At 37.5% G+C, this 18,972-nt stretch overlaps 3 protein-coding genes across 4 annotated transcripts; 2 read left to right on the top strand and 1 right to left on the bottom strand.

Moving 5' to 3' along the window:
• Nucleotides 1–472: 472 nt before the first annotated feature.
• On the bottom strand, nt 473–3,641 carry PGLP2 (2-phosphoglycolate phosphatase 2). Its single transcript, XM_008226420.2, has 11 exons — nt 3,396–3,641; nt 3,175–3,242; nt 2,983–3,075; nt 2,811–2,882; nt 2,670–2,741; nt 2,233–2,292; nt 2,090–2,142; nt 1,697–1,794; nt 1,496–1,595; nt 1,146–1,249; nt 473–1,006 (listed from the first exon to the last, which is right to left on the bottom strand). Exons 1-11 carry the CDS (start codon nt 3,481–3,483, stop codon nt 906–908), a joined length of 909 nt encoding a protein of 302 aa, XP_008224642.1. The 5' UTR covers nt 3,484–3,641; the 3' UTR covers nt 473–905.
• Nucleotides 3,642–6,652: 3,011 nt separating this feature from the next.
• On the top strand, nt 6,653–10,783 carry FPS1 (farnesyl diphosphate synthase 1). The gene is made up of 12 exons (XM_008226422.2): nt 6,653–6,978; nt 7,692–7,716; nt 7,829–7,944; nt 8,076–8,162; nt 8,258–8,374; nt 8,457–8,545; nt 9,236–9,287; nt 9,666–9,761; nt 9,889–9,933; nt 10,036–10,125; nt 10,223–10,294; nt 10,423–10,783. Exons 1-12 carry the CDS (start codon nt 6,868–6,870, stop codon nt 10,549–10,551), a joined length of 1,029 nt encoding a protein of 342 aa, XP_008224644.1. The 5' UTR covers nt 6,653–6,867; the 3' UTR covers nt 10,552–10,783.
• Nucleotides 10,784–12,370: 1,587 nt separating this feature from the next.
• Nucleotides 12,371–18,626, top strand: LOC103324378 (C2 calcium/lipid-binding and GRAM domain containing protein). 2 transcript variants are annotated; one of them, XM_008226423.3, is made up of 9 exons: nt 12,375–13,352; nt 13,743–14,966; nt 15,355–15,537; nt 15,716–15,999; nt 16,125–16,241; nt 16,399–16,661; nt 17,049–17,214; nt 17,441–17,713; nt 17,808–18,626. In XM_008226423.3, exons 1-9 carry the CDS (start codon nt 13,004–13,006, stop codon nt 17,994–17,996), a joined length of 3,048 nt encoding a protein of 1,015 aa, XP_008224645.1. In that variant the 5' UTR covers nt 12,375–13,003; the 3' UTR covers nt 17,997–18,626. The 2 variants fall into 2 exon arrangements, with proteins under 2 accessions (XP_008224646.1, XP_008224645.1); XM_008226424.3 differs by lacking the exon at nt 17,808–18,626 and having other exon boundaries at nt 12,371–13,352; nt 17,408–17,584.
• Nucleotides 18,627–18,972: the final 346 nt, after the last annotated feature.

Genomic DNA, 18,972 nt, shown 5'->3' with positions numbered 1-18,972 from the left:
AAAGCAGAGAGAGAGAGAGAGAGAGCTGTTCATTGTGTTGACAATTAAAGGGTATATATTCAATATAAAGCAAGCATATAAAATTGTAAATATAATTAATGTCATTCGAAACTGTGCTTAATTCCTTTTTGTTCCCTTAAGCTTCCTTTCAACATTTTGTACAAATTGTACCAACTACACGTACGTGGTTAGGTAGCTAGATATATGTGATACAGTGATACTGGGCAGGCCAGGCATGCACTACTAGATCGAGTTGTATTGTAGGCATATATAGGTTTATTACCCTTATTCCATATACACACGCATATACATATACATATATATATATACATATTAATTTGATGAGATATATTCATGTGTCATGGTCATGGTGGTTGTCACAAACATGTACTGTGGAAACTTAATTATGTGGGCATTCATCATTGCTACAAAAACTAGTGAGTTATAATATTAGGCAGGCTGGCTAGAGACATAATTAATATCCATATATAATGCAGCAGCAACTGCAATTCCATCCACAATTAATCATTCATACCACAAAATCCATCACCCTATAATTAATATTAACCAGCAGAGCAGGTGCATCGATCCACCTGCAGCAATCAACACATGCAAATTGCAATGCAACCTTCTCTCTCTCTTTTTTTATATATTTATTTTGGTAAATGAAATAACTTAAGTTATATCAACTTTCACCAAACAATATATCAGTATCTAATCTATCACCCAAGTTGTATCAACTTGGCAAGGCTACTAGTTGATAAGCTCTGCAACTCAAAGGCGCCGTCTGGGAACAGCATTCACTCAGGACGTTATTCGCACATCATTAATCAATTAATTCATTAATACACTGGAAGGAAAACAATGTCCAATCCAAACGCAAGGGAGGGATTAGATCAAGTAAGCTACGGCCGCAGCAAGTCAAACATGTCGGAAACCTTGCTTGTATAGTACTCTGGTTGAGTCTTATTTGAAGGGTCCTGAAGAACGGATTCAGTCGTCACACCTGTTGTAATAATTTGTAACGATCGATACGAGCATAATTAGAGAATATAAAGGAAGCCAATCAATTACTGCCGCAGTGTTAATACCAAAAAATTGCTTCACCGGTGCGATATATAATATGACTAGGAACTTGTACATACCTGAAAGAACGAGGAGAGTTCTGCAGCCAGCATTCTGGCCAAACAATATATCAGTATCTAATCTATCACCCACCATACACATTTTGGAGCAACTAATATCGAATCTGCAAAACAAACATTACAATCAGTCAGATACGTACCCTCTGAATCTGATTCTCTGAACTGCACAGAGCCACAACAAATGCGAGTATCTGACATTCAAGGTACCCTTTAATCTTCTTTTGGCTTTTGCATTGTATGGATCTAAATCACTTGAAATTTCATATAATTATTTATTCTTTAGGAATTTTTTTTTTTAATATACAAAAAGTATACATGAAGGTAAACAGTGTTTTGATATTATTCCTTACTTCTTTAGTAAAAATTCCATCAGGAAATTAGAGGGCTTTCCAACTACAATAGGCTCCTTCTGGGTGGATCCACAGATAGCAGCTACCATACACCCAGCACCTGAAACCCAAAAGGGGAACTACTATAAAGCAAAGCTTTAAAGCTTATATGTCATGTTATCTTGAAATTTCTCGAGAATGGGATGGAAAAGAAGAAAGAACCGGGCCATTCTTGTAAATCAGTCATGTGTCCAACTGCATCCCGATTGGTTGCAATGAAAAGGCATCCCGGATTTTCACGTATGCAAAGCGTTCCATATCTGCCATGTGAAGGGTAAGATATCTAAAGTCAAGTAGTGAACACAAAATAAGTCTTGCACTTGCTTTTCACCTAGCAACCAAATAGTAAAGATGCTGAACACCAACCATTTTCTAATCTAAATTTTTACTTTCTAACAAATGTGTTGTTACTCGTCATCTTTGCAGTTCATTTGCACAAAACTGAATATAATAGCAAGATCATATTTAAAATTTTCAAGATATATATTATCATAACTGCAAGGGGTCATTGACTGGAAATTGCAGAGAAGGGAGCAGGAGTTTTAACATTCTTACTGAAGCTTGTAATAGTTAATATACTGGTCTAGTCCAACCACAACTGCTCCAACCTGGGAATAGGAATCGCAACATATTTAGCCTATGCAAAAATAAGAGTCACAACACAAGTCAGAACAATTATGGGCAAGAGGTTACATTACACTCTTATCATGTTCAAAAAGGCAATTTGATTTCAGTTGTGCCGTTTTTTTACCATCTTCCTGCAATGTAACGTTTCATCAGTATCTTCTAAGGTAAGATTTCCATGAGAGAAGGTAAATCAATTTCTCAAAGTTGTGTCTTACCATATCAATATGAGAAAGGGAGCATCATTTAGAAATGTTACAAGTTTAATGCCAACTTGAATCATGAAACATAGTTAAGGTTCCACAGTGAAAGAAATCTGAAGCTTATATACCGAAACAGATTGAACATGGTTCGGCAAATATCTTTTGTTGTAGACCAAAGATATTGCGGTTCAAATGCACTCATAGGTGGCAAAATGCTCTATGATATAATTAGTCCAATTTGCCCTTCTAATCTAAAAGAATAATTGAAGAAAACAAAAGCAAACAGAAAGAAAAAGAGATTAGCTTACAGGGCCACCAAGAGCTGTAAAACCAGCAAGCTGCAGCTCTTCTAAAATACCTTGTTCCCCTATTACATAAACCTACAAAGAAAGCAAGCAATGTAACACAGAAAGACAGTCAAAGACAAAGAAGAAGAAGCAGCAGCAAACCTTCTTGTGTTGGGGGAAGTTAATGAGTTGCAAGTACATAGCTGCGGCAAAGGATGAAGAGAATATCTCATCCTACAATCAATCAATCAATTTTGAAGAGTGAGAGAGTGTGAGGCTGAGAGAGAGAGAGAGAGAGAGAGAGAGAGAGAGAGATAAAAAGGTGAAAACTGACCTCAGTAACCGAAATGCCGAGAGAAAGGAACTTGTTGGCGTATTGGCTTCTTGATTTTGTGGAATTGTTGGTAACGAACACCAGCTTCTTCCCCTAATTTATCAGCCAATTATTAATTTACTTAGTATGATTAAGAATTGGTTGTAATTTATTAATCAATCAGAATGCGGAAACGGAAGAAAGAGAGAGTGCCTTTGATCGAAGCATGTGCAGTGTCTCAGGGACACCATCGATCAGCTTATCGCCCTTCCAAATCACACCTGCTCATTCATTGCTAATCGTAATTTGTTTTTTTCATAAGGCATTGCTAATTGCTAATATCATAATATCAAATGCTCGAATAAAATTTATAACAAAATTATATTAATGCTTTAATAGATTATAGAATAGAAGAAAGAAAAGTAGAAAAAGACCGTCGCAGTCGAAGAGAAAAGCTTGGACAGAATCGAGGAGCTGGTTCACGTTCTGGGCAGACAGCAGCTGGGCAGGGGAGGAGTTCATCGTCAAAGGTTCAAAAGCTCTCACCAAATGCCAAGGCTTCTGACTTCACTTGTTAGTTAGGGTTCAAACATCAAACAACGGCTCTCACCAACCAAATGCTTCACGCAATTAGATACAGTGACACTGACTGACGACTCCTCAAAAAACAGGGGGAGACTTTGAAAAAACCTAAAGGGGAGAAAATTTTTGTAAAAGAAGTTAAAATGGACAAATTTGTCCTTATTTATTTTTGGATTTCCGAAGAAATCATTTACACTTGTTTGTCTTTGATTTGAAAATTGAGAGGTTTTTTTGTCTTTTTTGAAAAAACTTTGGTTTTTTTCAAAAGTGAAATTTTTTTTATGGTTAAAACTTAAATTTACTGAAAAGAGGAGAGGGTTTTTCACTTTCACATTTACTAGCCTCCCTCCCGAGTCCCGAGTCCCGGGGCCGCACCTGCAGTGCACTTTGCACGTGGCAGGCACACTTCCATAATCCCATTCCGTGAGCGTTACGTTAGTCCATACAATACAATCCAACAAACAAGCCAAACATTATTTCTGGGCCTCGTGGCCCAAGCTTCGCATGTCTTTGTCTCTCTTTGCCATCGAAGAATCCAAAATGGTGCGGCCCGCTCCAGACCATAACTAGTAAAGCACAGCCCATCAGCAATCAACTGAGGCTTTTCTCGTTATAATTTTCACTGCTTGACGGCCATGGAAACAAAAAGGGTAGTTGAAAGTCAACTTCACTTTAATCGGAGTACATTTGTTGACCAATAATCCAGCCGGAGTATGTGGGAAGGAGACCTATGAACAACATATGCCGTATGAAAAGAAATATCAAATTTCATCGGTGGTGTATGGTGTGTTGATGGTGATCATCACAAAAGAAAACAGGTACATCTCACTGAAAACAAAAATTTGCTTTGCTTTAGTCAATGTTTTATTACATCTGGTAATTTTAAATCAAAAGTTTATTTTTTTTTATTATTCTACAGAAATGCAAATGCAAATATCAGGTCAAGAAAAACAAATGCAAATATTAATAAATAATTTTATGCGTGAGATTCAGATGAGGGTCAATGACACATTGTTGTTCTAATTCGGCGGCTATAGTTAATTGAAGTCGTCGATAGGCGCCCCCCATTAAATTTGAATGGGGTATTTTTCAATGTTGATGGCCGGCAGTGGCTTGGTTTCTGAGATATACTCCTACACCTACTTGTCTATTGCACTCACTCCTCATTACGTATTCCCACCACCAACCGTCGGATGGCTGGCTTGATTCAAGTGTTCGATTTGAGAAATGTTAGTTGTCTTCTAATTTAGTTTGTATTGCATTATTTATACATAAATTTATATATTTTAATACAAAATACTAATATTTTGCTTATGAAAATAATGAGTGGAATGTACAATGAAAGCAAAAAGGGAAATGTAGTCAGTATTGTTCAATCGATTTTAATGGCCAAGCAAAGGTAGAATTGACTTGAGCAATATACGTACGTATCATTTTTTTTTTTGGGGTCAAATACGTACACGTATCAATGAGTACGGGGGTGGGTGGTTGTACTGGGGCCCAGCATATTCGTTTATTATTCAGTTGCGTCAACAAAACACCCCTTGGCTGGGTCGTGCAAATACTGCCTGCCTGCCTGCCTGCCTGCCTGGGTGTAATAAGTATAAGCGAAGAAAGTAGAGGCAACGGCTACAGCAGCACCAAAACAAAACAAACAAAGGAATCTCATCTTTCTACCTAATTCAGCAATTGTGTACTCCCCCACAGGTCACCAATGGGGTGCTGTCGTCGTCTCGTCGATCACTTCCAAGTAATGGGAATTGGACTTTGGCCTTTATCCTATCTCATGACCTCACCTTTTGTGCTTACTACCATTATGCCCTTACTCCTCTCGTGGTTGGTAGATAGGATCATAGACGACTAAACCGGCAAAATATTTTATTACCAATAGTCATGCATGCGTTAAAATTTTATTTTTTGGTCCTAATAGTTTGCTGCTTTTACCCTTTTTTCTTCTTATTCTGAAAATTAATTTTGTCAATTTGATTATTGTAGTTTCAATTCGGAGCAATTTAATGACACGTTTCAATTTCTATCAAAATCCTCCAAATTCCATTAAGTTTTGATCACGTGCCCCTCACGCACGGATGATTCTTTCTTTTCAATTAACTCAAACCATTTAACAGTAAAACATAAACTTGAACTCTTCCCATTCACTTGAGGCGTGATGAGGAGTTTGAAAAGATTTGCATCTCCATGTTACAATTTAGGTGAATTGGGAGGAACTTAGCTCAAGTGGACCAAAATATTTCTCTGTGTGAGGGGCACGTGGTCAAAACTTCAGAGAATTGAGATAAATTTTAACATAAATTGAAACATGTCCTTAAATTGCTTCTAATTGAAAACTACAATGACAAAATATAGAACCATGTGTTATATCCAATCAAAATGCAAATAAATAAATTTCAACAAATTTACGTGACCTTAAAAAAACAAAATCATGTAGCTTGTGCATCATATGATGGATATCGTATACATTTGTATTGTGGAACATGAACCTCTTTAATGAGGCAAACATTTAGATTGGGTTGTGTTTATAAAATTGAGATATCCAAAATACTTCGTGAGGAGATGCAATGAAATAAAATGTATGTAGAATGAAGTTTGGAAGCCAGAGTAGTCCAAAAATATGCGCAGCCAATACCTCCCAATAATTAATTACGAAAATGTGTCATAAATTAGATAATTACATTGTTAAGGTAATCATAATAGCAGCAGCATACATTTGGTTGTTAATTACCAAATTGGTTTGATTTTTATTTTGTCCATTTTCATTCGACGGTTATATTATAAGGGCGGCAAAGTGTATTATCCATTATTCAATACTATGAATTTACTATTCATTTATTTCAACTTACTTTTTTATTTTGTTGGAAGAGATGCTTTATTAGAATATCATAAGATTATACAGCGGATGTAATTAAATTCGGGAAAAAGCCCCAAAATTCTGCACGGAGCCTAGCCTAGGCATAATGCCATAATCCGTGAACATGGGTGCTGGGACCCAAACACATGCACATTCGCAAATAAGTTTATTAATATATATATTTTTCTATTGTTTATTGTATTTGACTATATATCGGTGGATTCTAAAATCGTAAAATGCCGCGTTAAACAAAAAAAAAAGGCCCAATATTCTGACTTGTGCAGTGAAAAATCCAAGAATGGCAACAAGTGCAATTTTGGTAGAATGCGGATCCAATTGTGGAAGAAGATCCAGTTTAAAAACTGAAAGCCACTGACTCATTTTTATCCCTCTCTAGTCTCTAGTCTTATTATACATTACAAACATCAGGCGCATCTCTGTCTCTCTCTGAGTCTGGCATGGCGGATCTGAAGTCAAAGTTTCTCCAGGTCTACTCTGTTCTTAAATCGGAGCTCTTGGAAGACCCTGCTTTTGAATTCACCAACGACTCTCGTCAATGGGTCGAGCGGGTACCATCTTCATTTTTTACTTTTAGCTTCAATGCCATGCTGCTTGTTTATTTTCAATTCGAGCTCGATAATGATGAATTGCTTCCTTTGTTCATGAAAACGAGAGAGGACCTCACTCAGAAGCAATATACAAGTACAGGGAATAATGGGGTTGCATCACATACATATATAAGACAGATCGTATTGATTTCAATTTTGAGAAAATGCTACATAAAATAATTTCACAATCTGTGGTGGAAACTGGGTTGTCAGCAATGCATTTTACATTTGTTTTGCTCACATCATTAGTATTAGCCAGCATAGGAAAAGAAAATCCCAGGGACAATATCAAGTACAGAAATCGAAGCCCACTTGCATTTGGATGTGAATAATTCTGCTATCCCAGAGAATGCCTAGACATTTGAGGTTCCATACATTAGTTATACAGTCCTTTAGTCCCTTCTACTTCTTAATTGCATCTCCTAGAAACCACCTAGGAGGACTCTAGGACTTTCTCTAATCGCATGTTGATGCCCTCCTACATTATCACTAGTTCCCAAGAGTAATTTTCATTTTTACGTCTTTGGTTGGTTGCTAATAATTTGGTATAGTAACTTTTGGCATATAGATGGGTTCCTCTGCATTGCATGTGTGTGGTGCGTAAGCATTATTTCATTAATATACGTACCTTATCTTTGGTTCCTGACTTCCCAATTTACGTTTTTCTGTTACAGATGATGGACTATAATGTTCCTGGAGGTGAGGGTTCAAAAGTCACGTGAACTTTTTAACCAAAATTTCTTGTGCATTAAATTCAGTTTATCAGGTTAGCTCTTATTCAAGCACTTCTGACTCTTATTCTATCTTGCAGGGAAGCTGAACCGGGGATTGTCTGTTATTGATAGCTATCAGCTGTTGCAAGAAGGAAGGGAATTAACTGAAGATGAAATCTTCCTGGCCAGTGCTCTTGGTTGGTGCATTGAATGGGTATGAAAAACCACTTCCATTATCATTTGAGCATGTGAATTCTTTTTTAGATATTACTGTTCTAGTTGCTTTAGCTTTTCTCTCGTTCATTGCAAAAGAAACTTACAATTTGATGGTGATACTACTTGCAGCTTCAAGCATTTTTTCTGGTTCTTGATGACATCATGGATGGCTCTCACACACGGCGTGGTCAACCTTGCTGGTTTAGATTGCCCAAGGTTTGTGGGAAGGGTGAACGTATATAGGTTTCTTAGTTTAATTTGGTGTTGTGATTGTTAGTAAAGCAACTAACTTGTGAAACTGTATTGTGTAGGTTGGTATGATTGCAGTAAATGATGGAGTTGTACTCAGAAACCATATTCCAAGGATCCTCCGAAAACACTTTAGGGAAAAGCCATACTATGTGGATCTTCTTGATTTGTTCAATGAGGTAGTGGACTTGCAGAGTGTTGGCCTGATCAGTTTTCACTTTAATATAAAGCTAAAGGCTAACTTATGTCATGTTTCCATAGGTGGAATTCCAAACTGCTTCAGGTCAGATGATAGATTTGATCACTACTATTCAAGGAGAAAAAGATCTATCCAAATACTCTTTGTCAATGTGAGTGAAATATTGTAGAAAGATTATTGCAATAGCAAAATGTTTGTAGACATGTTAAGTTTTTAAAATAAGTAACCAACCCATGTGCTATTCCTATTAAGAACTTAATGCACTATGCTGCAGAAAAGAATTACAAGAGCTTGCATGAAATTCACAAATGCATGTTGAGGGTTGAAGATAATCTCATGACAAGGACTGATCTTTTGCCTGCTTTCGTGTAGTGTATTCATAAGCCTTCACTAATGATGGCACATTTGGCCGTCTGTACAATATGTAATGCTTATGCATTCTGTGATCTATGGGTTATAAAGGTCTAAACAGCTTGGGTTCATGACCACTTATTTAATTCCTTGCAATAGGCTCTGAACTTTTGGCATGGTATGCTCGCCAGCAGAGTTAAATCTCTGCAGCTGACTGCATATTTCATTATTTTTTTCTGAACACCTGTGGCCAATATTCTCACTCCTTGGGCTTAGGACCATTGGAACCTTTAGAGGCCTTTTAATAGACTATGAGCATGGCATGCAGGGTAACTGGAGATAAATCTAGCAATGTGACTGTATGGTTTTCCTTTTAGTTATTTCCTAAAACGTTAATTGACTATGTTTTCTATTTCTATCATGCCATAGTATCGTGCTATTCAACCTTTTATGTGTTTGTTAATGTATAAATGGTTTGGATCTCTTGCAGTCACCGGCGTATTGTTCAGTACAAGACTGCCTATTACTCGTTTTATCTTTCAGTGAGTACTTATTCTTTCAGCACTTAAAGCAATTACTTCTTGAATTGTTAGTCTCTTTTTCAATTGCAGTGTGTGTGAAACTGTTATTTGTAAATCAGCATCTTCGTCCGTTTAGCTCTAGTTCATAAGCGGCATTCCTTATCCTAGATTTTGTACCTAGTCTGTGAGATTTGATGTAACATAATACATCCTTGTTCCCAGTATATAAACTTTCTTTGGTCTCTGTTTAAGTCAATAAGAAGTCTAATTTGAGAAGTACACAAAACATTTTGATTCCTAAAATAGTATTTCTACCATAAGATATTCACATTCTATGGCGTCTTATCTTATTTTCTTGTGATTTACATTGAAGGATTTGTCTGACTGTTTTCTATTCAGGTTGCATGTGCATTGCTTATGTCAGGTGAGGAACTGGAAAACCATATTGATGTAAAAAACCTTCTTATTGAGATGGGGATCTACTTTCAAGTACAGGTAATTTTTTTGTTGAATATACAAAATACCTGTAATTATTCTTTTGCGTAAATCGTCCCCCCTCCACACAGTGGAACTCCTCAGTTATTTTCAATAACCTCCTTTTTTTTTCTTCTTCTTTTAATAGGATGATTATTTGGATTGCTATGGCAATCCTGAAACAATTGGTAAGGTGAGATTCAGGGAGATGTATATTCAGCCTGAAATAGTTGAATATTTCTTCTGTTGCTTTTTGATGGGAATTCTTAGTCAAGTACTTTGTTTGTGCTATCAGATAGGAACAGACATTGAAGATTTCAAGTGCTCTTGGTTGGTTGTGAAAGCTTTGGAACTTAGCAATGAGGAACAAAAGAAAATACTATATGTAAGAGTGCCTTTTTAAATAATTTAAAAAATTATTGTCTGTTGTTTCCTAATCAAAATGAAGTGTTGTCACTTATGATGCGTGTGTGTTTGCACAGGAGAACTATGGGAAAGCAGACCCAGAAAATGTGGCAAAAGTAAAAGCCCTCTACAAAGAACTTGATATTGAGGTTGGAAGTTAATCGTATGAAATTAGTCCTAGAGTAATATATGTAGCGTAGAGCATAAGATTTCTGGTAATGGTAGGTGCTGACAAGGTGTGCTTTTTTTAACCCAACTAACTTTATGATTCTGATAGGGTGCATTTGCGGATTATGAGAGCAAAAGCTATGAGAAGCTGACGAGTGGTATTGAAGGTCACCCTAGCAAAGCGGTGCAAGCAGTGTTGAAGTCCTTCTTGGGCAAGATATACAAGAGGAAGAAATAGGAGTTTGTGGCTTTGGGAAGGACAGATCTAGGTTGGAAGATGTGAATTTTCCGGGTTGTCGTTGCTGATTTCTGCTTCAATTTTTCTGGAAAAAAAAAAAGTGAGTGAGAAAGAAATTCCAGTCGTGTTGTATTTGTGTTTGTATCCTAGTTTATTGCGTAAGGTTTTGCTTGCTTAGTTCAGTGTTGAATAAACATCATTAATCAATCAAAGTTCATAACATTCTAATTCAGACTGATGCAATGAGCAAAATCTCTCTCTCTCTCTCTCTCTCTCTCTCTCTCGCTCTATATATATATATATGTATGTATATACACATTATATATTCAGAGAAGTAAAGTTATGAGCTGTGTAGTGATTGTCAAACCTTAGTTATGAGAGGGTGGGTAAAGTGTTTTTCTAATTAATTTGAGTAAACTAGAAGAAGCAAGCAGGCCCTGCCCCAGCTCCAGTTGGCCTTAACCTTAGGCCTACATCATACATTGACTTGACATTAAAATAGCTCCAAAGTTTCATTTCCAATAGTATTAATATACATAAATAAAGAAGGCTTATGTACTGTAGCAACTCCTGAACCTATGGTCAATTCTCACTTTACCATCTGAAAGTTAAAATGACCTAGAATACCGCATTGACCAAGGTTTTACCCTCCACCGTTAACTCTGTTAAAAATTCTGCTAAAAAGATGACATAGCATAAATAAGATCCACCCTTTTGATGAAATGTATGCCATGTAAGGGCCACATGTGAAAAACCAATAAAATATTTTATTTAAAAATAGGAAAAAATATTTAGAAAATTACTTCCTCTTCTCTCTCCCTCTATCTCTCTCTGTACCAGACACCCTCCCCCACCAACCCACTTGGGGCAGCCATCACAGCCCCACCTCTCCCCGCCCAAACGGCCACCCACCCACGACACAGCCCAGCCCCCGCCCCTTTCTCTTTTCTTCTTCCACTGATTTCCAAATCCCTAAATCTAAATATGTATATCCATGACAGACAGAGCACCCAAAAGTCATGCCCCCGTGACTTGTCTTTCTCCCTGTCATGAATTCAATTCTTATTGCCAAACCCACTACCTTCCAGAATCAAACAAACCAAATCCAAAATCCCATGCCATGTCATCATTTTCAACAGAATTTTCAGCTGAGTTAATGGTGAGGGGTAAAGTGAACTACCAAATCTTGATCAAGGAGGCATTCTGGATCATTTTAACTTTCAGGTAATAAATAAAGTGAGAACTGATCTTAATTTCAGGGCATTACAGTAAATAAGCCAATAAAGAAGGTGGTGGGGTTGAGCAACTGACGCGGGTGCGGGTGAACCGTGAGTGAATGAATGGATCCCTTCAAAGTAGCTGTGGCTGTCGTCTAAAGTATCTTGCCTATTCTTTATTTAGAGACACCAATAAATAAATTAGTTAATTAGTCAAGGTCATTTATTTTTCATTTGGTTTTGGTACTTGTTTAAATTAAGTACAAGTTAATTAGTAATTCCTTCCTAATTTGTAATTCGTAATAATAATAATAATGGAATATTAAAATCAAGGCTAGGCAGGCCCCAACCATAGCCAACTTAACATACAAAACAAAACGTGACAAAAGACTCTCATGGGAAATTCCCCATACTCTAATCATTCTTTCTTTTTAAACAAGAGGAGCTCGCTAAAAAATAGAAAATAGAAAATAGAAAATAGAAAATAGAAAATAGAAAATGAAAATGTATTTTAATTTAGAAAGTCAAAAAGTCAAACATCCTACGCGCAGTAGGAAGTTGAACCAGAGAGAGAAAAGAATAAAAATAATAAGGCTACTAAAATAAAACAAAGGAAGCCGAAAAGTCTCCGAGCTTTTAAACTTTTACTTCAAACATCTCCCTTCCTCTGACTCGCCCAGCTTTCCATTTTGATCATCCATTTTACCCCCAAAAAAAAACAAAAACAGACTTTCCATTTTGGATTGGATTGAGGATAAATTTCCCTTCTTCTTCTGAAACTATCTTTCTTTCTAATTTTAAAGGGTTCGGCCGTTGGGCTCCTGTTGTGTCGATCTCTTCTTCCTCTCTCGTTCGTTCTGTTTTTGTGTTTTCAAATTTCCGTTTAATTCAGAGAAATAAAGACTTCAAATTGTTATTAGCATTATCAATTTCGGGTATTCAGAAGCTCCGACGATCAGGCGATTTTCGTCGCATTGCCAGTGCGTGACAAGTTGGAGATTTTTCTCCTAAAGTTTCCCTTTTCATGATGTCATTCGTTTCATTCTATTCGTACATTTCATAATCCCACCCATTTATTTGATCAATTTTATCTTATTGGCTTTGCTTTTGTTTTGTTTATTTGTTTAATTGTATCCTTATGTTGTAAATTGTAATTTTCGCATACATACATACATACAGACAAAGGATTGGAAGAATTTTTATCTTTTATCTTTTATCCGAGTGAATGATCAAACATGAAGCTGGTGGTTCAAGTAATGGGGGCTCGAGATCTGCCAGCAATGGATCTAAACGGGTTAAGTGATCCGTATGTGAAGGTGCAGCTGGGAAAGCAGAAGTTCAGGACCAAAGTGGTGAAGAAGACCTTAAACCCATATTGGGGAGAAGAGTTTGCCCTGAGGGTTGAGGACCTCAATGAGGAGCTACTCATCTCTGTTTTGGATGAAGACAAGTACTTTAACGATGACTTTGTTGGGTGTGTCAAGCTCCCTGTTTCCCAAGTCTTCGATGCCCGCAATAAGTCCCTTGAAACTTCTTGGTACCCTCTCCAACCCAAGAGTAAAAAGTCCAAGAACAAAGATTGTGGTACGCTACCTACCCACTTGCCTTCTTTCTTATCCCATAGATGACATAAATGATAAACCTTCCTCATTCCTTCATTCCTTCTTGTCTTGTGCTATCTATTATTATTCATTTCTGCTGTGTGTTATTGACATTTGTTAATAAGGATTTGCATTGCATCACTTTCTGTCAATATACCCAGTTCAAACTGTTGCAATCAGCTTCATTGGCTTATTTTTTAATTGAAGTTGCATCTCATGCCTCTTTTTTTAGAACAAAACTTGGGATTCTTGTCCCAAATTGAGATGTTCTTCAGCTATTTGAGTTAAAATTGCAAATTGCTTACTGGCAATGCCTATTTGTGAATTGTAGTTACTTGTCATAATATATATATTATATATTTTTCCCTCACAGGAGAGATTCTTTTGACGATACATTTTTCTGTAAACAATTCATTTGCGGACTCAGCTTCTGATGGTGGTGACATAGGATTTGAATCACCTTCAAGGTCTTTCAGTGGTCCATCTGAATCAGCTTCTCCTGTGAGAGCGAGACAAGAAGAAACCGCAACCTTTAAGGAAGAGAAGCTTTGTACGCAGAAGACCCTTGCTGGTCGAATAGCTCAGATGTTCAATAAAAATCCTGATACAGTTTCAGCTTCCTCGAGCAGAGTTGACTTGACCGATCTTGCTGAAACTGCTAAGTCCGAGGTTTATGAGAGCAGTTCTGAGGATCAGTCCTCTTCCGCTACATTTGAAGAACTAATGAGAACAATGCAGTCACGAGATCAAGTGAGTGAAACCCCAAGCAACTTACCAGGAGGAGTGCTTCTAGATCAATTGTATGTCACTCCACCCCAAGACATAAACACTTTCCTATTTTTACCAGATTCAGGTTTTCCAAAATCACTCGCAGAAGTGCAAGGAACTACAGAATTGGAAGTAGGACCATGGAAATTAGATAACAGCAGCGAGAGCGTAAAACGAGTAGTTACATATGTTAAGGCAGCAACTAAGTTGATAAAGGCTTGCAAAGGAACTGAGGACCAAGTGTATCTCAAAGCTGACGGGAAGGTTTTCGCAGTTCTATCAAGTGTAAGCACTCCTGATGTTCCGTATGGGCGCACTTTTAGGACAGAATTGCTCTACTGCATTACACCTGGGCCTGAGCTGCCATCAGGAGAACAATCTTCACGTTTGGTAATATCTTGGCGGATGAATTTTCTGCAGAGCACCATGATGAAAGGAATGATAGAAAATGGAGCCCGACAAGGTTTAAAGGACAGTTTTGACCAGTTTGCTACTTTATTGTCCCAGAATGTTAAGCCAGTTGATTCAAAGGATCTTGGGTCCAATAAGGACCAGGTTCTGGCATCACTGCAAGCTGAACCCCAGTCTGATTGGAAGCTGGCAGTACAGTATTTTGGCAATTTCACTGTGGTCTCCACTGTATTTATTGGGTTGTATATGCTTGTACATATTTGGCTTGCCACACCCAGCACTATTCAAGGGCTGGAGTTTGTTGGGCTTGACTTGCCAGATTCAATTGGTGAATTCATTGTCTGTGGTGTCTTGGTTCTTCAAGGAGAAAGGGTGCTGGGGTTGATCTCACGCTTCATGCAGGCCAGAGCGCAAAAAGGTACATCAATCTTAGTGGTTGCTCTTTCTTATTAACGACAACAGACTCTTATCCTGTTATCCTTTCTCTAGCTGAGAGTCTGATGCTTCTATATTACACAATTCATTCATTCATTGTACAGGAATGAGTTAGGTAGATTAACAATTACTATCAGCATCACAATACATGCCTAGTCTTTTATCTACTCCCATAAATTCCACTTTTTAAATAGAGAACTGCATTGTTTTTTTACTGCCTTTGCTTGCTCATCATTTATTTTTCTCCTCTATTTGGGGGACACAAACTTTGCATGTCCCGAACTGTTTCTAAGCTGTTCTATGTTTATCTTCTTTTTTCTTTTGTTTCAAATGTGATTTATCCTTTATCTTCTTTGTGTGTCTAATAATAGGCAGTGATCATGGAGTCAAAGCCCAAGGAGATGGTTGGCTGCTAACTGTTGCCTTGATCGAAGGAAGTAACATAGCAGCTGTTGATTCAAGTGGGTTCTCTGATCCGTATGTGGTGTTTACTTGCAATGGGAAAACTAGAACCAGCTCAATCAAGTTCCAGAAATGCGATCCCACATGGAATGGTGATTTTCATTTTATTCTTAATCAATTTTATTTGATTTTGAATTTAAACTTCTTCTGAAGACATTTTTCAGTATATAATTGATTATAAATGTCAATCTAAAATTTAGAATATATTTTTAGATTATGCAACATTTATAAACTAAATCTAGGTCTGAATTGATTTCTTCTTGCTCGCAGAAATATTTGAGTTTGATGCAATGGATGAACCTCCTTCTGTACTGGATGTGGAAATCTATGATTTTGATGGACCTTTTGATGAAGCTATCTCTCTGGGCCATGCTGAAATCAATTTTGTAAAAACTAATATTTCAGATTTAGCTGATCTGTGGGTTCCTCTTCGTGGAAAGTTAGCTCAGGCGTGCCAGTCAAAACTCCATCTGCGAATTTTCTTAAATAACACAAGAGGTGGCAACGTTGCAAATCACTTTTTAACAAAGATGGAGAAGGAGGTGGGCAAGAAGGTACAGCAGTTCAATACTTCTGAAATTCATATTACCGGTGTTCTTTTTCTTATATTCCCTTTTTAGTAGTGTTCTACATTCCTTTCATATATTCCTGCTCATGATTTTTAATTAACCTATTGTAGATAACTGTGCGGTCTCCTCAAACAAATTCAGCCTTTCAAAAACTGTTTGGGCTTCCACCAGAGGAATTTCTCATCAACGACTTTACCTGTCACTTGAAACGAAAAATGCCCCTGCAGGTGCCGTTAATATGGTTACACATCTGTTGAAATTTTCCTAACACTAGACTTTCTATTTTTTTGAGCCATACCTAGAGAAAGTAACCTTTTCTTTTGCTCCTCAGGAACTGTTATATGCATCGTTAGTTAAATTTCACTTACAGTTCTTCCCTTGCAGGGCCGCCTATTTCTTTCTGCAAGAATAATTGGATTCCATGCAAATTTATTTGGTCACAAGACAAAGTTTTTTTTCCTCTGGGAGGATATAGAAGAGATTCAAGTTGTTCCTCCTTCTCTGTCATCTATGGGAAGTCCAATTGTAGTCATGACTCTGCGGCCGGGTAGAGGTATGGATGCAAGGCATGGTGCAAAGACACAAGATGGGGAAGGCAGGCTGAAGTTCCATTTCCAGTCCTTTGTGTCTTTCAATGTAGCGCACAGGTACTCGAAGGGCATCCTAGAATACTCTGGCATTCACTTCTACAAAATTGAAACTTTTTTATTATTTTTTGTGAGCTTTTTGTCTTTAATTGTTTAATATCATCTGATTGGCATATGTTTGGTCTGCCTTTGTCTCCTTTTTTAATTAAACTAGATATCTTTCAGCATATGTTTGGTCTGCCCTTGCCTTCTTTAATTGTTTAATATTGTTAGGGTATCATCTGTTGTGCATGAGTATCCCATCTCAACTGACCTTATACCATTTTCTGAACAATTGATGCTTGCATAGGATAAGAGTTGATAATGAAAACAATGTTCTACGACAGTAAAAGAATAAACATGATATCATATCTCATGTTGACTCAAACATCTGATATTTCTGAATAGGACAATCATGGCTCTTTGGAAGGCTAGATCTTTGAGTCCTGAGCAGAAGGTGCAAATAGTTGAAGAAGAATCTGAAGTCAAGATCCAAAGTGAAGAGAGTGGGTCTTTCTTAGGCCTTGATGATGTCAGCATGTCCGAGGTTTATTCTTCTGCTCATTCAGTTCCTGTGAGCTCTCTCTCTCTCTCTCTCTCTCTCTCCCTCCCTCCCTCTTAGTGCAACTAAGAATATATCAGCATCTCACCTGCTTTAGGGTTAGAACTAAACCCTTGCTTATGTGCTGTGTGTGTGGCACTCATGACTATACAGATTTCAGTTCTGATTATTTTAGTGTCTGCATTGTGTTAACATATGTCTTCAGTGACCATCAAATTTGTCTTGTTCACAATTTTAGACAAATTTCTTCGTTGAGCTATTTGGTGGAGGTGAATTGGACCGTAGAGTTATGGAGAAAGCTGGTTGTCTTAACTATTCTTACACCCCATGGGAATCAGAGAAGGGTGATGTGTGTGTGAGGCAGATATATTACAGATTTGATAAACGCGTTTCCCAGTATAGAGGAGAGGTGACTAGTACTCAGCAAAAGTCCCGCCTTTCTGATAGAAATGGTTGGCTTGTTCAAGAGGTCTCGACCCTCCATGCAGTTCCGCTTGGTGACTATTTCAATGTATGAATGACATGGAACTTATGTAGAACTCTGCTTAAATAATAGTTTTTGTAAATGTCCCCTGACTCACCTTGTTTCCCTGCATCGTTTGCAGCTTCACATTCGATACCAAATCGAGGATTTGCCCTCAAACTCAAAGGGATGCCAGGTAAAAGTATACTTTGGGGTTGAGTGGCTCAAAGGCACTCGGCATCAGAAAAGAATTACGAAAAATGTACTAAAGAATCTGCAAGATCGCCTGAAAGACACCTTCAGTGTAGTTGAGACGGAATTCACAAGATAGTGGGTGGATTTGGTGCATTTCTGGGATTGTAGGCATTTGACATGAAGAGTGCTGTAGAAAAAGCACATTTTTCCTGATATTTCATCTATTGCCAAGTCTAGCAGAATTGAGCTTGACTGCATTATGTGTCAGCTTGGAGACCATCCAAATGTGTGTTTAAGCATTGGCTTGCAGAGGTGGTGCAATAACGTTGGTATGATGGATTTGAAGGTGTAAGCGTGTATCTAGATGCTCTTCCAAGTACTGTGGTCCTGGAGTAGACGAAACAGTGCTTTGTGGCTTTGAGATAAAAATGTGGACTAGTTTAGGAGGGCTATTTGGTGGTTGTGAATAACAAGTGCAGAGATTATGCAATAACGTGTTCATCATATTATGAAGGTTTAATTCCTCAACCTTGGTAGTACATATGGAAGTGGCAGGTCTAGTTTTTGTGGTCTTGCCATTTCTGGCAAAAAGCAGCCCTACTTGGTGTTGGTGGTGGTGAATGGTGATCATTCTTTTAAAATAGCTCAAAGTCCGATTATTCTTTTTGTTTTTGTTTCAATAGCAGTACCAAATTGTAGTTTAATTTGATGCGTCCAATTGTTAACTTGCGATCATAAATTCATTATGTAGTCTTTTCTTGGTCAACAGCTGAACTCGATTATTTATTTTTGCTCGAAAGCCATTTCTTCTTCTTCATTTCTACTTCATTTCCCGTGAAAACAAAGGGAATTGTAACAATGGGACTTGATTATTCCAGGTATCCTTGGAAGATTCATTACTGAAAACCATTTTGTAGTTTACCAAAGAAGAGAGTCAAGCGTAAGAACAAGTACCCAAATTAGACTCATAACTACCTTGTAAAAGTTGAAAATTCACTGAAAAATAATTGAACGCCAGCAACTGATGTCATGTCTCCAACATTAGTCTTGGAAATGGCAGTTGGTATCCAAAAGTTGATGTCTCCAGACTCCAGCATTATTCTTGAAAACAA

The sequence above is a fragment of the Prunus mume genome, linkage group LG3 (assembly GCF_029339155.1).
Source record: "Prunus mume cultivar Tortuosa linkage group LG3, ASM2933915v1, whole genome shotgun sequence".
NCBI classification, from domain to species: Eukaryota; Viridiplantae; Streptophyta; class Magnoliopsida; order Rosales; family Rosaceae; genus Prunus; species Prunus mume.
The sequence above is the reverse complement of the archived record's forward strand: the minus strand, read 5'-3'. Positions and strand labels throughout refer to the sequence as shown.

Excerpts from the sequence above, each read along its gene's own strand:
- PGLP2 (XM_008226420.2), bottom strand. The coding sequence starts at position 3,483 with ATGAACTCCTCCCCTGCCCAGCTGCTGTCTGCCCAGAACGTGAACCAG. Across the intron at positions 2,143-2,232 it reads TTTTTGAACATGATAAGAGT|GTTGGAGCAGTTGTGGTTGG; the intron begins GTAATGTAACCT and ends TCCTATTCCCAG. Across the intron at positions 1,596-1,696 it reads TGATTTACAAGAATGGCCCG|GTGCTGGGTGTATGGTAGCT; the intron begins GTTCTTTCTTCT and ends TTTGGGTTTCAG.
- LOC103324378 (XM_008226423.3), top strand. The coding sequence starts at position 13,004 with ATGAAGCTGGTGGTTCAAGTAATGGGGGCTCGAGATCTGCCAGCAATG. Across the intron at positions 14,967-15,354 it reads GCAGGCCAGAGCGCAAAAAG|GCAGTGATCATGGAGTCAAA; the intron begins GTACATCAATCT and ends GTCTAATAATAG. Across the intron at positions 15,538-15,715 it reads ATGCGATCCCACATGGAATG|AAATATTTGAGTTTGATGCA; the intron begins GTGATTTTCATT and ends TCTTGCTCGCAG.
- FPS1 (XM_008226422.2), top strand. The coding sequence starts at position 6,868 with ATGGCGGATCTGAAGTCAAAGTTTCTCCAGGTCTACTCTGTTCTTAAA. Across the intron at positions 7,717-7,828 it reads GGACTATAATGTTCCTGGAG|GGAAGCTGAACCGGGGATTG; the intron begins GTGAGGGTTCAA and ends TCTATCTTGCAG. Across the intron at positions 8,375-8,456 it reads TTCTTGATTTGTTCAATGAG|GTGGAATTCCAAACTGCTTC; the intron begins GTAGTGGACTTG and ends ATGTTTCCATAG.